The sequence below is a fragment of the Schistocerca nitens genome, chromosome 5, assembly GCF_023898315.1.
Source record: "Schistocerca nitens isolate TAMUIC-IGC-003100 chromosome 5, iqSchNite1.1, whole genome shotgun sequence".
In the NCBI taxonomy this organism is placed as follows: domain Eukaryota; kingdom Metazoa; phylum Arthropoda; class Insecta; order Orthoptera; family Acrididae; genus Schistocerca; species Schistocerca nitens.
Genome location: NC_064618.1, coordinates 356,889,471 through 356,907,704, shown reverse-complemented (window position 1 = coordinate 356,907,704; position 18,234 = coordinate 356,889,471). Strand labels below are relative to the sequence as shown.

Below are 18,234 nucleotides of genomic sequence, written 5' to 3'. Positions count from 1 at the left end.
TAGCAGAAGGCCTCAACCATTTATCTGACTCCTCCAACTATAAACCCTGCCAGAGTGATCCCATCCCAGAAGTCCAACACAACCTACTATCCCTGCTTAATGCCTTAGGTCCTTCCAGAACCTCTCCCCTTTATCGATTTCCCTGCTCACCCCTATGACACCCATCTTCAAAATGCTCCCCCAATCCACAACCCCATAAATCCTGGATGCCCCATTGTGGCTATCTATTACACCCCCACTGGAAGAATTTCAGCCCTCATTGACCAACATCTCCAACCAACAGCCTGTAATGTAGCCTCCCAAGTCAAACATACCAACCGCTTCCTTCACCAACTCTCCCTCATCCCCACCCTTTTACCTCCTGTATCTGCACTCATCACTGTTGACACCACCTTCCTATACACCAACATCCCTCATGCCCATGGTCTTACCATTATTGAACACTACCCTTCCCAACATCCTTCAGATTCCAAAACTCACTGCCTCGTTCCTCGTACACCTTACTGACTTTATCCTAACCCAACAACAACTTTTCGTTTGGCGGGAAGATATACAAACAAATCACAGTCATTGGCACCCACATGGCACCCTACTATGCCAAACTGTTTATGGGCCATCAAAGGAGACTTTCCGAGCCTTCCAAAATTGCAAACCCCTAGCCTGATTCAGGTCGATGATGATATATTCAAGACCTGGGCTCAGGGCCAAGACACACTATTTTAATTCCTGCACAATCTCAACATCTTCTCCCCCTTCTGCTTCACCTGGTCCTCCTCAACCCAGCGTCCCACCATCTTAGACGTTGACCTCCTCCTCTCTAATGGCTACATCTGCATCTCTGTCCACATTAAACCCAAAAGCTACCAACAGTACATGCATTTCGACAGCTGTCATCCCTTTCACACCAAAACATCTCTCGCACATAGCCTGCCCACCCAGGGACAGCATATCTGCAGTGACACAAGAACTCCCTTACCCAGTATGCTGAGGATCTCACCAAGACCTTCAAAGAGAGGCACTATCCTCCAGACCCAGACCACAAACAGATCTCCCATGCCATCCCCCCCCCCCCCCACACACACACACACACACCCACAATCATCCCACCACCCCCAACAACCAGCCACAAAGCAGTGCCCCCTTCATCACTCATTACCACCCCAGACTGGAGTAATTGAGCCACATCCTCCGCCAGGACTTGGACTACCTATCATTGTGCTCTGAAATGAAGAACATTATGCCCGAGATTGTCCCTAACCACCCTAAAGTGGTGTTCCATTGACCACCCAACTTCCTCAACATCCTAGTCCATCCCTATGCCACTCCCGATAGCTATCCCTTGCCACAACGATCGTGTCTCCGTGGAAGAACCTAGTGCAAGACCTGCCCGATCACCTTCCAAGAACTTCCTATTCCAGTTCTGTCACAGGTTTATCCAACCACATCAGCGGCCAGGTCACACGTGAAAGTAGCCTTTGATATACCAGCTGTGCTGCAATCACTGCACAGTTATTTTATACAGGTAAAACACGACTACTAAGCAGTTGTCCAACACGATTAATAGCTACCGAAAAACTGTGACCAAGAGCAAAGTAGACCACCTTGTAGCACAACATGTAACTGAATGTAACATGCTTGATTTCAAGGGCTGATTCACTACCCAAGCCACCTCGATCCTCCTCTTCACCACCAGATTTTCTGAACTGCGCAGATGGAAGTTATCCTTACAACACATTGTCCTCTCCAATTATTATCCCAGCCTCAACCTATAGTAACATATTGTCTCCTCACCCTTCACCCAATAGTTTCCACCCTATCTGTCCTATCACCTCCTCCCCATTCTCATCTCCCACCCTCTTTGTTTGTCTCCCTCTGCCAATACAGCCAACCATATTTGCCCACTCCTCTCCTTTATCACCGTTTTTCCCCCTTCCATGCCCTACAACCTCCTGACACCGTGCCTGTTGGCATTCTAGTCTCTGCATACTCCGCAAGACAGCGCTCGCCTCTTCCTCCACCTGTACACTGCTATTCCTTCCTCTTCTCCTTCCCTGCCCCCTCCAGATTGCTGCTTCCATCCCACATGATAGTTGCATTTTGGGCCAAGCTGCTGGAGTTGGTAGTCATGTGTGCGTGAGGTATGTTTGCTTATGTGAGTGAATGGTGCATGTTTTGAGCTGAATGTCTGTTTAACTCAAGTGCTTCTAACAGGCTTAGTTTTCTTCCTTTGTTGGCTATATGTACTACTTGTGCGTGGACTTGGTATCTGTGTCCCCTGTTCAGCAAAGATGGAGATACAGTTTGTTGCAGTCATTGCAAGTGATTCTGTTAACACTGCTGTTACTTAATAAATCCGTTTTGTCCTTGCTATTGAAAAGGATATGAGGTGGTTAATTTGTTGGATAGCTTTCCTAAATAAGAGATAGTACAGTGTTCAGTTTAATAGTTTCTCAGCCAATGTCAAGATTTCACAAAATTTAGCATTATAACCATTTAACCTGTAATATCGTGTAGTTTAATTATTTATTATGCTTAACATTTTACATTGTGCAAAATTTAATTTCAATGTTAAAAAACAAGTCTGAGGCACAAAACTCTATGCAAGTGGACTGTATCTTGCTTATAATGTTTGGTTATCTAATAACTAGTGTACCTTCCAGACACTAGTCAGTTGTTTCCTGATTGTGGTACAATAAGTTGTAAACTAGTTTGAAATAAACAAAATTAGTAGAACAAAAATAACATACTTAAATATGGAGCTGTAGTACCAAGAAGTAACATAAGAATCCATAAATAAAATTACTGTTTACTTTAGCAATATATTTCCCAAAATAGCTCAACTTGCAGATAGCATTGTTGAGTCCCATAATCGGCTTAAAAATATTAGTTACTTGCAACTCATAGAGGAGTCTTTACCTGATGAGTACCTACATTTCCATCCCACAGCTACTATCTGCCAGTAAGAAGACATCAGTTTTCTTTAGGCTTCCCTTCCACACCTCAGATAATGCTCTACGCACTGTGCTATTGGATATTTTCTGAAGTTTTTGTATTTCTCTATCATTTGCCCATAGTCTTCAAAGTGATGAAGCAGTTAGAGACATCTAAGAGTGAAACTGTCAGACTTGTACTAGGGCCTTAATACTTTACTGTCTGGGAAGGCTTCACTACAATTCAGTTAAATGACTTAGCAGTAAACTACAGCTAGCAACTATGGGAACTTCCAATGCAACTATCAAATTACCTTAAAATCTGAAAATAATCTGCTCTGTTGGCATTATTGTGAAATGAGATAACAACCAGCATATCACCAGAGCTTTTTAAATCAGTTTCAAGTACAACAACCTACTGGAAAATTACACTGATGTTTTTTCACATTTATTTCCGTTCACAATGAAGCTGCAGTATTTCCCACACTTATCAAATGTGCGTTAGTTCATAAAAGAATAATTATTTCATGATGAAAAGTAATTTCAAAAGACCCTTTTGATGCCTATATTGTTAAAATATGGCTAGCAGGTGTTGTGAGATATGAAGTTGGAAACCAGAAATATTCGAATGATGTCCTGCTATTTTCTCATGTTATACACACACACACACACACACACACACACACACACACACACACACAAATTATCAAGGTTCTTGTTAGTATTTACATAAATCAAAAAATAACACAACAACAATTTTTAATCTATAGCTTAGGTAGGAAAGATTTTTGTATTCCAAATAGTAAACATCAACAATCATCTACCTTTTACATTTACAATAATTAAGTTTATGTCTTAGAAAATAAATTCCATACAGTGTGGGCTCCACTACAGACAAGATTGTTTACCATAACATACTGACTCAGGCTACACAATTAACCTTGAATTACAGGAGTATCAACACAGAAAGTCCTTTCAGTTTTATGTACTAAAAGCTTCCATTTAATGTGGATGGTTTGGCATACTGGCTAAACCAAAAATTAAAGTCAAGCCGTAGTCGTAATTGGGCTAAATGAGCACCACAAGGATGAGACCTCAATGTGGAGAACAGCTGCAACAAGACTGACATTGAGTGATGAAATTCCTGTTGCATCTTTGAGATATTGGTTTCATCAAAGGGGTTGTTCTGCTGCTCAGCACAAAATGACTTACTAAGATCAAGAAGTGTAGAAATAGTCTTGTGAACAGGATTGTCTTCAAAGCCCCTGGTCCGGTAGCTAACACTTTGAGTATTATCATCCACCTGAAACAGGATGACATAGTAGTATAAAAAAAATTTCAGTTTAAATATTGTCAGTATATGATAGGCAAAATGATCTCGTTTTATAAACACCAGAGGTTGCACTGATATTAGTTAACTTAGAATTAAAATAAAAGGAACAATTTACTCTGAAGGAACTGTCATAGCATAATATAAACAGTATAAAGGACTGGAGATATGTAACCAAAATGCTGTAGAAAAGTCTCTCAGCTGGTGATGTGGAGGTTGGACATCTTTTGGGCTCATAAACCAGATAAAATTTCTGTCACTTGTAGTAGCACACAACTGACAATGTCTGTGTTATCTTAGGAATTTTACCTTGTGTGAGACTGCTTGTACAAGATTGTGCGTCAATTTAAAGTTCTAGATTTGCATATTTTACTGTACGCATCAATACTTCTGTGTAATCTTTCACTGATTGCATCAACACTCATTTCTGTTCCAATATATTGTGAAATTTTGAACATCTGCGAGTGCTGCAATAAAATAGTACTGTTATCATCAATTGTACGCTTGAACTCAACTGTGTTCTTAAAATTTTTGAGGACAGTAGACCTATCCTCATTCAAAACAATCTTTCTTTAATTTCATTCCACAATTACTTGAGAAACAGGTTAGCTTCAGAATTTTCAGATGCTTACAAAGCTATATTTTCATAAGTATTTTAATTTGTAGCAAATCAGCATTTGTCATTCACAGTTCAGCCAAAGTATACATCAGCCCTGAATTTCACTGTATATCAACACAAATAAATTAGCATTTTTGAGAAGTTTTGGAAGCTACCAATGCCCTTTGCATAATCTACGAGCAATTTGTAACAAATCGGCATTTGTGATTTAGTTACTGTGACAGATTTTCTATCATATTGTGTTACATCTAGCTTTTCCTTAGAGAGGAATAGCTCTATATATTATCTGCATTATCATAAATTAACTCTTTTTTGAGTTTTCTAACAATTATAATTAAAATCAAAACGTTTTAGGAAACTAGTAATTTTTACCATAGGTTTTTGTGTTGTCTTAATAGAAATCTCATTCTGTGTATCTACTTCAATTCTTATAGGGAATTAGCAACTTTTTAGCTCGACACATTACAAGACAACCAGCATATTTAATTTAAAGTTATTTGTTCACTGCGTTGTAATACATAGCACCAGCCAAAATGCAGGCCCACTGTGAATGCTGTTCTCAAGCATGGGACGAGCTGGTTGATATTCATAAGCAGCTGGAAATTGCCCTGACTACTGTCAAACAATTGTCAGCTTCTGTGAATCGATGTCTTGGAAAAGCTCCTGAGAGTCGTATACCTGTGATACCTGCACCAAAGGTACCTCAAGTACTATACTCTCCTATGGATACTGTCTCCTCTGCAGGATCTATCATTACCTGTCCACTATACTGCAAGTGGTGTGTCAAAGGTAGATCTAGACATCCAGCACAAGGAGGACAAAGGATGCTGTACTTATGCCCCTTGCCAACAAATCTGAGCTGCTGTCTTTCACTGAAACTGAGCCACTATTACTCACTTCACCTATTTTGTCCAGTGTCAGGAGGAGGCAAACACAAAAGGGGTCTATTATTCATCGGCAGTTCAAACATATGGCAAATGATGGTACAACTTAGGAAAATGGCAACAAGGGACAGGAAAGAACACCAGGTGCACTCAGTGTGTATGTCTGGGGGCCTCATTCAACAAGTTGAAGAGGGTATTCTGGCAGCCACTGAGGGAACAGGTGCAACCAACTGCAGACTGTGGTGCACATTGGAACAAATGATGCTTGTTGTCTGGACTCCGAGGTAATTCTTAGACCATTCCAGCGACTGGCAGAGAATGTTGGGAAGACCAGCCTTGCACGTGGAACTTCAACATAGCTCACAATTTGCAGCATTGTCCCCAGAATTGATTGTGACCCTTTTGTTCTGAGGTGAGTGGGAGGACTGAACCAGATGCTTTGAAGGTTCTGTGACAAGCTAAGCTGCGACTCCCTGGAATTGGTGCCATGGGGTTGAGAACTGTAGGTTCACCCCTAAATATATCAGGTGTGCAGTACACATCAGAGGCTGCTGCTAAAGTAGCTGACTGTGTGTGGGGTAAACATACAGGTTTTTTACATTAGGCGACTCTCCATCGAATACAGATAATGATAGCTGTAGGATACCCAGAAGTATCGGTGTAAGATTGAAAGAAATGACTCCCACAGGTGAGAGTATGAAAATTCTAATGGTAAACTGCTAAAGCATTCACAACAAACTGCCAGAGTTTGAAGTGCTCCTGGAAAGCAGTGAAGCTCACTTATTACTAGGCACAAAAAGCTGGTTGAAACTTGAAAGTGACAGCGAGATTTTTAGGGAAAATTTAAGTGTATATTGAAAGTACAAACATATGGGAAATGGAGGGGCTGTATTTGTCACAGCAGATAAGGAACTCAAATCCACAGACCTTTCTTTTTTTTCGTTTTAGGGCGCAAAACTGCTATGGTCATTAGCACCCGGTCTGTGACTTAGGAAGAGGTAAAAAACAAAAATGGAAACCAGCAGCAATGGGAATGAAACTCAAAAAATTGGAGAAACTAAAAGCAGAAGGAAAGCTTTAAAAACCACTACAGAAAGGGGTTGGTTGTCCCCAAAAAGAGCTTCAGATGGCTGACGTCATCTCACTGGCACTAATAAACTCGAGAACGCAATTGGCTGAGCGCGTGTCATCAGCTAAAATGGACAATATTTCAGGCGACAGCTGTAGACGGACGCATAACGGAGTAAAATAGGGGCACTCAAGTAAAAGGTGTCTTACCGTCCACAGCTGAGAGCAGTGGGGACAGAGTGGGGGAGGATCGCCGCTTAAAAGATGTCGATGGCTAAAAAGACAGTGCCCTATCCGGAGTCTAGTTAAAATTACCTCCTCCCGACGACGCGTTCGGGAGAAAGAGGTCCAAGCACAGGGAAGAGCTTTCACGTCCCGCAATTTATTATGGGGAAGTGTCGACCAATGTGCGTGCCATAAAAGAACAACACGGCGACATAAAACACTCCGTAGATCGGCGAAGGGAATCGTGCGAATAGCTGGCCGAAGAAGAGAGACTGCAACCTTGGCCGCTATATTGGCCGCCTCATTTCCACAGAAACCAACGTGTCCTGGGATCCAGAGGAACGCCACCGAGACAACCCCCCAAGTGGAGCAAGCGTAGGCAATCCTGAATCCGGTGGACCAGAGGGTGGACAGGGTAGAGGGCTTGGAGACTGAGGAGAGAGCTGAGAGAATCTGAACAGATAACATACTGTATCCGCTGATGGCAACGGATGTATTGGACAGCCTGGAGAACAGCGTAAAGCTCCGCAGTATAAACCGAACACTGGTCGGGAAGCCGAAATCTATTTGGGGTGTCGCCAACATAATAGAGCAGAAAATGCCCAACGATAAACAAGTGAAGGGGTACCATCCTTGGGAAACTGACAAAGGTCACGGAGCAGGCAGGTTCGGGACCGGAGCCAAGGCGGTGCTATACCCCAAGTTGTCAAGAGTTTTAGGAAAGCGGAAGGAAAGAGAATGGAGCAGTTGATGGAAGCGGACTCCCGCTGGTAGTAGGGGGGAAGGGCGGCCTGCATACCCTAAATCCAAGGAGGCGTCAAAAAAAATGTCATGGGCCGGATTAGCAGGCATGGAAGTCAAATGGCTAGCATAACGACTTAGAAGGACAGCTCGCCGATTGGACAGCAGAGGTTCAGCAGTCTCCGCATAAAGGCTTTCCACAGGGCTGGTGTAAAAAGCTCCAGACACTAAACGTAATCCACGGTGGTGGATAGAGTCAAGACGCCGAAGAATAGAGGGCTGAGCAGAGGAGTAAACTATGCTTCCATAGTTCAATTTTGAGCGCACTAAGGCGCGATAGAGGCTGAGAAGGACCACTCAGTCCGCTCCCCAGGAGGTACCATTCAGGACACGGAGGGTGTTCAGGGATCGCGGACAGCAAGTCGAAAGATAGGAAACGTGGGAGGACCAGCACAGTTTTCTGTCAAACATAAGACCCAAGAATTTAGCGACGTCTGAAAACGGAAGGTTGACAGGTCCCAGATGTAAGGAAGGTGGAAGAAACTATGTACGATGCCAAAAATTAACACAAACGGTCTTACTGGGAGAAAAGCGGAAGCCTGTTTCGATGCTCCAAGAGTGGAGGCGATCGAGACAGCCTTGAAGACGTCGTTCAAGAAGGCTGGTCCATTGAGAGCTGTAGAAGATCGCAAAATCGTCCACAAAGAGGGAGCCCGAGACATCAGGAAGGAGACAACCCATAATTGGATTTATGGCAATGGCAAAAAGTACAACACTTAGCACAGAGCCCTGGGGTACCCCGTTTTCTTGGGAGAAAGTATGGGAGAGAGTAGTGTTCACCCACACCCTAAATGTGTGCTCTTCCATAAATTCGCGAAGAGAAAGGGGCAACCGACGGCGAAAGCCCCAGGAGAACAGTGTGCGGAGGATGCCTGTCCTCCAACAGGTATCGTATGCTCTCTCCAGATCAAAAAATATTGCTACTGTTTGGCGTTTCCGGAGAAAATTGTTCATGATATAAGTGGAGAGAGCAACAAGATGGTCAACTGCAGAACGACGCTTTCGGAAACCAAATTGGGCAGGTGTTAAAAGACTGTGGGACTCCAGCCACCAGGCTAAACGGCAATTCACCATACGCTCCAAAACCTTACATACACTACTCGTGAGAGAAATGGGGCGATAGCTAGAGGGGAGATGTTTGTCCTTTCCAGGAACGACGATAGCTTCCCGCCATCGTCTGGGAAAAGTACTGTCGGTCCAAATTCGATTATAAAGGCGAAGGAGGTAACACAGACTTTTGTATGATAAATGCAGCAACATTTGGATGTGGATATCATCCGGTCCTGGGGCGGAGGAGTGAGAAGAAGAGAGTGCATGCTGGAGTTCCCGCATGGAGAAAACAGTATTGTAGCTTTAACGATTTTGAGAGGAGAAAGCAAGAGGTCGCACTTCCCCTGCACGTTTCTTTGGGAAAAAAGCTGGTGGGTAATTTGAAGAGCTCGAAATCTCAGCAAAGTGTTGACCCAATGAGTTAGAAATTGCGACGGGGTCCACTAATGTATCATGCACGACAGTGATCCCAGAGACCGGGGAGAAACTAGGCGCGCCTGATAACCGTCGAATCCGACTCCAAACTTCCAAGGAGGGAATGAAGCTGTTAAATGAATTAGTAAAGAAGTCCCAGCTTGCCTTCTTGCTATCGCGGATGACGCGACGGCATCGCGCACGGAACTGCTTATAGTGGATACAGTTGGCCAAAGAAGGATGGTGCCTGAAAACGCGAAGAGCACGTCGCCGCTCACGTATTGCGTCATGGCATGCCTCGTTCCACCAAGGAACTGGGGGGCGCCGGGGCAATTCGGAGGTGCGAGGTATTGCACGTTCCACAGCTGTAAGAATAACGTCTGTAATATGAGTGACCTCATCGTCGACGCTAGGAAAGTGACAGTCATCGAATGTCGCTAGAGACGAAAAAAGTGTCCAATCGGCTTGGTCAAACTTCCAGCGTCTCGGGCGCATATATGGCAGTTGTGGCTGCAATCGAAGTACACATGGAAAGTGGTCACTCAAGTGTGTATCAGCATGGGCGAACCATTCGAAGTGCCGAGCGAGCGGAACAGTACCAACCGAAAGGTCCAAATGAGAGAAATTTGTCGTGGAGGCAGACAAAAACGTAGGGTCCCCAGTGTTGAGGCAAACAAGATCCGCTTGGTGGAAGACGTCTAGCTATAGTGAGCCACGCGGACAAGGACTTGGAGATCCCCAAAGCGGGTGGTGGGCATTGAAGTCCCCAACCAGCAAATAGGGGGGTGGAAGCTGACCAAGAAGATGAAGGAGATCAGCTCCTGCCATTGGTGTGGACAATGGAATGTATACAGTACAAAGATAGAAGGTGTATCCAGAAAGGGAAAGACGGACAGCGACTGCTTGGAAGGAAGTGTTTAAGGGGATTGGGTGATAATGGAGAGTATCATGGAGAAGAATCATGAGTCCTCCATGTGCTGGAGTGCCTTCAACAGAGGGGAGATCAAATTGGACTGACTGAAAATGGGGGAAAAACAAAGCAGTCATGGGGACGCAGCTTTGTTTCCTGAAGACAGAAGATGACCGGCGAGTAGGAACGTAAGAGGATCGTCAATTCATCCCGATTGGCTCGAATGCCACGGACATTCCAATGGAAATGGACATAGGGTGTATAGGAAATGGAAGAATGTGACCAAGGTTGCCGTCAACTCAACGACTGCTCAGAGCTTGCGACCGACAGCGTGGAACAGCACTCAGCCGAAGGCAGAAGATCCTGATCCATAGGTTGTTCAGGAGCAGCTCCTGCCACCAGCGATCAACCGGTTGATCAGCTGCCAGCAGTGCGCCTCGGCGACACAGAAGACGGCCGAGGGCGGTTACCGCCAGGTGGTGCTGTAGATGAGACACGCCTTGGCGGAGAAGGAGAGGAACTGGGTTTCTTATTAGCCTTCTTGGAAACATGATGTTTAGATGAAGGAGGAACCGATGGTTGTGAAGTTGGGGTACATAAAAAATCTTCACGAGTATGCTCTTTTTAGGAAGTCTGGGTGTCTGACTTTTGGGATCGAGATTTAGCAGAACCCGATGAAGGGTGAGCCATAGAGTGAGCAGGCGAAAGTGGGGAGGTTGAACAGGCGATCTTTGCGCTGGCCGATCTGACGACCACGTCACTAAAGGTGAGATCACAAGTCTGCATGGCCGCCTCCTTTGCTGGCCAAGAAGAGGCAAGGACAGTGCTGTATTTTCCTGTCTGAGGCACAGTGGGCTTTCGACTGGTGAGTAATTTTCGAGCAGCAAAGGTCGACACCTTTTCCTTCACTCTGATTTCCTGAATGAGCTTTTCGTCTTTAAAAATGGGGCAATCTCGAGAGGAAGCAGCGTGGTCACCCATACCGTTGATGCAACGAGGGGATGGAGGTGGACAAGCACCCTCATGGGCATCCTTGCCACACGTAACACATTTGGCTGGATTGGAACAGGACTGGCTGGTATGATTGAACCACTGACACTGATAGCAACGCGTATGGTTTGGGACGTAGGGGCAAACGGAAATTATCTCATAGCCCGCTTTTATGTTCGAAGGGAGTTGAACTCTGTCAAATGTCAAGAAGACAGTACGGGTTGGAACAATGTTCCTGTCAACCCTTTTCATGACTCTATGAACAGCCGTTACGCCCTGGTCAGACAGGTAGTGTTGAATTTCCTCGTCGGACAATCCGTCGAGGGAGCGTGTATAAACGACTCCACGTGAGGAATTTAAAGTGCGGTGTGCTTCCACCCGGACAGGGAAGGTGTGGAGCAGTGAAGTACGCAGCAATTTTTGTGCCTGGAGGGCACTGACTGTTTCTAACAACAAGGTGCCATTCCGTAATCTGCAACAAGACTTTACAGGACCTGCAATTGCGTCGACACCTTTCTGAATAATGAAAGGGTTGACTGTGGAGAAGTCGTGACCTTCGTCAGACTGAGAATCAACAAGGAACTGTGGCAATGATGGAAGAACTGTCTGTGACTGGGACTCAGTGAACTTACGCTTGTGAGCAGACATAGTGGAAGATGAGGAAACCATTGCGGAAGAATCCCCCATGATTATCGGCGTCTCCGATGGCGCGCTCCTCCCTTGTGGGGGCCCTCTCTGAGGGCACTCCCACCTTAGGTGATTGTTCACACCTCAGGTCACACCTCCCGAGAAACAGACGGAGGGACCAATCGGCACTTTCGGAAGGTATCAGCTCGAGTAATCACCCCTCCCTGGGCCTGGCCGTTACCAGGGGGTACGTACGTGTCCTACCTGTCAACCCGGGGCAGGGAATTACGCGTTACCCCATCACCGGCTACGCATGAAAATGCGTGGGTCGGCCTTCAGACACGCACAGGGAGGAAAAAAAGAGAAAGGGAAAAACAAAGAAAGGGAAAGGAAAGAAGAGAGGTCTCAAACGCTGCAGCGGAGAAAAGAGTAGAGAGAAGAGGTAAGGAAAAGAGAAGGACAAAGGAAGGATGAAGATGTGCAAGCAGAAAAAGCGAAGAATGTATGACATTTTCGAGCGTCCGTCTCCGGACGTAGGCATAAAACATACTCCCAGAGTAGGAGAAATGGAAGGAAAGAGCCGGTGGTGAGGGGAGGGGGGGGGGGGGGCGAAGATGGGGGATAGGGAAGGATGCGGAAAAGGAAGGTATGCAGCCCGGAAAGGAAGGAGGGCCACATTAGCTCGGGGTCCCGTGCTCACTACGCATGTATCCACAAAAGAGTTGTGGACCCCCTGGGGGGAAATCCACTGGGATACAAATTGAAGTTGTATGCAAGACTGTTTGGGCAAAACTCAGTATCAGGGATGGGCATAAAATTATAACCGTATCCTTCTATCGCCCACCAGACTCACCTCGTGGTGTAACTAAAAACTTGAGAGAAAACCTCAGTTCACTTGTACATCAGTTTCCCAACCATACTGTAATCATCGGCAGAGACTTTAATCATCCAACAATGAAATGGGAAAATTACAGCTTTGTTGGTGATGGGTATGATAAAACATCCTGTGAGAAATCACTAAATGCCTTCTCTGATAACTACCTAGAACAGATACTTAAGAAGTCAACTCATGATGGAAATATATTTGATCTGATAGCAACAAATTGACCCAACATCTTTCAGGATGTCCACATCGAAACTGGTATCACTGACAATGATGCAGTTGTTGCAACAATGATTACCAAAGTAGAAAGAACAACTAAAACAAGCAGAAAGATACATTTGTTCAGTAAACTAGATAAAAAATTAGTAGTGTCATATCTCAATGATGAACCTGAAACTTTTAGCACAGGTAAGGAGCATGTAGAGGAACTCTGGCTCAAGTTTAAAAAAGTAGCTGACCCAGTGGAACCGATCATAATGGGAGGGAACCTCCAAGGTATACAGTCACTGTAAAGGAAGTTCTAAAGGAACAGATTACTGTATAATACACTCCTGGAAATTGAAATAAGAACACCGTGAATTCATTGTCCCAGGAAGGGGAAACTTTATTGACACATTCCTGGGGTCAGATACATCACATGATCACACTGACAGAACCACAGGCACATAGACACAGGCAACAGAGCATGCACAATGTCGGCACTAGTACAGTGTATATCCACCTTTCGCAGCAATGCAGGCTGCTATTATCCCATGGAGACGATCGTAGAGATGCTGGATGTAGTCCTGTGGAACGGCTTGCCATGCCATTTCCACCTGGCGCCTCAGTTGGACCAGCGTTCGTGCTGGACGTGCAGACCGCGTGAGACGACGCTTCATCCAGTCCCAAACATGCTCAATGGGGGACAGATCCGGAGATCTTGCTGGCCAGGGTAGTTAACTTACACCTTCTAGAGCACGGTGGGTGGCACGGGATACATGCGGACGTGCATTGTCCTGTTGGAACAGCAAGTTCCCTTGCCGGTCTAGGAATGGTAGAACGATGGGTTCGATGACGGTTTGGATGTACCGTGCACTATTCAGTGTCCCCTCGACGATCACCAGTGGTGTACGGCCAGTGTAGGAGATCGCTCCCCACACCATGATGCCGGGTGTTGGCCCTGTGTGCCTCGGTCGTATGCAGTCCTGATTGTGGCGCTCACCTGCACGGCGCCAAACACGCATACGACCATCATTGGCACCAAGGCAGAAGCGACTCTCATCGCTGAAGACGACACGTCTCCATTCGTCCCTCCATTCACGCCTGTCGCGACACCACTGGGGGCGGGCTGCACGATGTTGGGGCGTGAGCGGAAGACGGCCTAACGGTGTGCGGGACCGTAGCCCAGCTTCATGGAGACGGTTGCGAATGGTCCTCGCCGATACCCCAGGAGCGACAGTATCCCTAATTTGCTGGGAAGTGGCGGTGCGGTCCCCTACGGCACTGCGTAGGATCCTACGGTCTTGGCGTGCATCCGTGCGTCGCTGCGGTCCGGTCCCAGGTCGACGGGCACGTGCACCTTCCGCCGACCACTGGCGACAACATCGATATACTGTGGAGACCTCACGCCCCACGTGTTGAGCAATTCGGCGGTACGTCCACCCGGCCTCCCGCATGCCCACTATACGCCCTCGCTCAAAGTCGGTCAACTGCACATACGGTTCACGTCCACGCTGTCGCGGCATGCTACCAGTGTTAAAGACTGCGATGGAGCTCCGTATGCCACGGCAAACTGGCTGACACTGACGGCGGCGGTGCACAAATGCTGCGCAGCTAGCGCCATTCGACGGCCAACACCGCGGTTCCTGGTGTGTCCGCTGTGCCGTGCGTGTGATCATTGCTTGTACAGCCCTCTCGCAGTGTCCGGAGCAAGTATGGTGGGTCTGACACACCGGTGTCAATGTGTTCTTTTTTCCATTTCCAGGAGTGTAGATGTAAAACAAAGTGTAGAGCTATAGATAGAAAGATGCTGACTGAAACCCGTTTGGCTGTCAAGAGAGTGATGTGTGATGCCTTCAATCACTACTGTAGCAGAATAATGTCAGATGATATATCATAAAATCCAAAGACATTCTGGTTGTATGTAAAGGCTTTTACTGGCACCAAAGTTAGGGTAAAGTCTCTAGTGAATGAGACAATAATTGAAATTGATGGTAGCAAAGCTAAAGCTGAAATGCTTAACTCCATTTTCAAATCTTCCTTTACAAAGGAAAATGCAGGAGAACTGCCCCAATTTAATTTTCATACCTCTGAAAAGATGAATGAAGTATTAGTGTCAGTGGTGTTGAGTAACAGCTGTCAGATTTCATACTGAATTTGTGGCTGTTAGTCCCTCTTCTAACTATAATCTATCGTATATCCCTTGAACAAACAACCATGCTCAGTTCTTGGAAAAAGGCACAGGTCACATGCATCTACAAGAAGGATAGCAGAGGTGATCCAAAAAACACTGATTTGTTGTAGAATCTTAGAACATATTATGAGCTCAAACATAATTAGGTATCATGAACAGAATGACCTCCTCAATGGCAACCAGCATGGATTTAAAAAACATCAATCATGCGAAACCCAACTCGCACTTTTCTCACATAACATACTGAAAGCTTTGGATCAAGGCAACCAGGTAGAGGCACTGTTTCTTGATTTGACTTGGTACCATACCTACACTTACTGTCAAAAGTATGATCATATGGGGTATAAAGTGAAATTTGTGGCTGGGCTGAGGACTTTTTGGTAGACAGGACACAACATGTTATCTTGGATGGAGAGTCACTGTCAGGTGTAGAAGTAACTTTGGGTGTGCTCCAGGAAAGTGTGTTGGGACCCCTGCTGTTCATGTGATACATTAATTACCGTGCAGACAATATTAATAGTAAAATCAGGCTTTTTGTAGATGATGTATTTATTTATAATGAAGTGCTATCTGAGAGAAGCTGCAAAAATATTCATTCAGATCTTGATAAGATTTCAGCGTGATGCAGGGATTGGCAACTTGCTCTAAATGTTCACAAATGTAAAGTTTTGTACTTCACAAAACAAAACAAAAACATGGTATCCTATGGCTAAAATATCAATGATCAAACAACGGAAAATCCGGGATGGAATGTAACGATATTATGATAGGAAAGTTGCCACTCACCATATAGTGGAGATGCTGAGTTGCAGATAAGGCACAACAAAAAGAATGACACAAATAAAGCTTTCAGCCATCAAGACCTTCGTCAACATTAGATGTAGGCACGCGCGCAAACTGAAACCACACTGCACGCCTGAGGCATGGCCACAAGCTTTATTTGTGACAGTCTTTTTGTTGTGCCTATCTGCGACTCAGCATTTCCGCTGTATGGCGAGTGGCAACTTTCCTTTTCATAATATTGTTATAATATCAATGAGTCACTGCTGGAATTGGCCAACGCATACAAATAGATGGGTGTAACACTTCGTAGGGATATGAAATGAAATGATCACACGGATTCAGTTGTGGGAAAAGCAGGTGGCAGACTTTTGTTTATTGGTACTGTGGAAATGCAATCAATCTACAAAGGAGACTGCTTACAAGTCACTCGTGCGACCAGTTCTAGAATATTCCTCAAGTGCATGGGGCCCGTTCCAGATAGGACTGACAGAGGGTATTGAATGTACACGGAGAAGGACAACACGAATGGTCACAGGTTTGTTTAATCCATGCGGGAGTGTCACAGAGATACTGAAGGAGCTGAACTGAAAGACTCGAAGATAGACGTAGACGTAAACTATCCTGAGAAAGTCTATTAACAAAGTTTCAAGAACCAGATTATTCTAAGGGATCATAAGGATAAGATTAGAATAATTACTGTGTGCACAGAGTCATTTGAACAATCATTCCTCCCACACTCTATATGTGAATAGAACAGGACGAAACCCTAATAACTGGTACAATGTACCCTCCGCCATGCACCTCATGATGGTTTGGAGAGTACATATGTAGATACAGAAGAATTTTTCCTTCACCATGGAATCTTTACCACTTCTGTTTCTTTGAAATTATGCTAATGTGCAGTTTACAATGAGACTATATCACATGCAATATGACACATTGCAATGAAAGTCATATGACGTGATGCTTACCAGCATGAAATCATGTTCCCATTGGGATGATAGGAAATGTGATATGATAATTCGATGTGACTCACCATATGACAAGCAATAAGACAGCACAAACACATTTCTGTTTTAGTTTTCAGTTTCAATCATGAGCTCTTTTGAAGAGGATGTTATTGTGTCTTATTATTATTTGAAGCTTAAAAAAACTGAAAAAGGAAAGGAAGTATTGGGTGCACCCATACACTGCTATGAATACCAAACATAGTTCAGCTGAGGTTTCTTTGAGCTCTCCCAACTTGAACATAAATTCCATAAATTGCAGAGAATGAATGGAGACTTTTCCACTTTTTGGATAAACTAGTATCAGTTACTCTGGACACTCACTAATTTTTGACTTGCTACTTCTCCTGCTGAGAAGCTACTCACTGCAATAAGGTGGGGGCAATGTTAAAAATGCCACTATGAAAAGTTTATTTTTACAACAAGTATGGTACTTTATTCAATGTGGTACATGTCTCAAAAATGGTTACAAAGTGACAAAACTATGTTAGTATTTCTATAACTTTTCAGTTTTGCAAAGCAGCATGTGATTCAACTTGAGGAGTATTCAGAAGACACATTGCTGGATATGAAAAAGTCAAATCAGTTACATTGATTTCACAAAGGCAGGTCTCCAGGTTGTCAAGAAAAATCCAGCACATATGTTTTAAGTGAAATACAATGAAATTACTTCATTTTAATCTAAAAAAAAAAAAGATTAAAAGGTGCAAACACGTACTGAGATAATAAAATTCTTACTCTTTCTAGAAAAAGAAGAGTGCCCTTCTTCAGATGCTTGACAGACTTCAAGCATATGTGCTAGACATTGTAATCCTTTAAGGAGGTAAAATGGCCACAAAATTTTGAAAGATCCCTCACCTTTTCTCTTACTATGGAAAAAAATTGCAAAACATTCTGTATCCTTTTATTAATTGAAATTCTTACATAGATAAGGGATACTGCCTTAAGGAAACACAGTCACTGTCTTGTAATTTGTTTTTTATTGTTACCTATTTCAGCCTTAGGTTACACAAATTGTATCATTACTGGCTTCAACTTATAACCTAATAATCATCAATTGCTTTCAATGCATCACATAGTAACTTGATAACTGAACAGGCCTAATCTATTGACTGAACAGGTACAGAGTGTGTGCACACATGTGTTCATGTGTACACAAGCTGTTTAGGCTCTACCACTGGCCACAATGGGAATACAGTAAACTGCATGCATCACATCATCCTAATACGCTCAAAGATTACATGCTAATGACAATACACACAGCTCTTTCCTAAGACTTACAGCAACAGGTTAAGGTTAAGTGGGTCAAGTCACACTTACA

General features: G+C 44.4%; 1 protein-coding gene across 2 annotated transcripts in view; it reads right to left on the bottom strand.

Annotated features, from left to right (window-relative positions):
* Window positions 1-2,423: 2,423 nt before the first annotated feature.
* LOC126259882 (gamma-tubulin complex component 4) overlaps window positions 2,424-18,234 on the bottom strand; it is a 173,634-nt gene continuing 157,823 nt past the window's right edge. For both annotated transcript variants that reach the window (XM_049956952.1, XM_049956953.1), the window contains one exon: window positions 2,424-4,233. In XM_049956952.1, coding sequence (XP_049812909.1) covers window positions 3,919-4,233 — 315 coding nt within the window. In that variant the 3' untranslated portion in view covers window positions 2,424-3,918. The remainder of the gene's footprint in view (window positions 4,234-18,234) is intronic.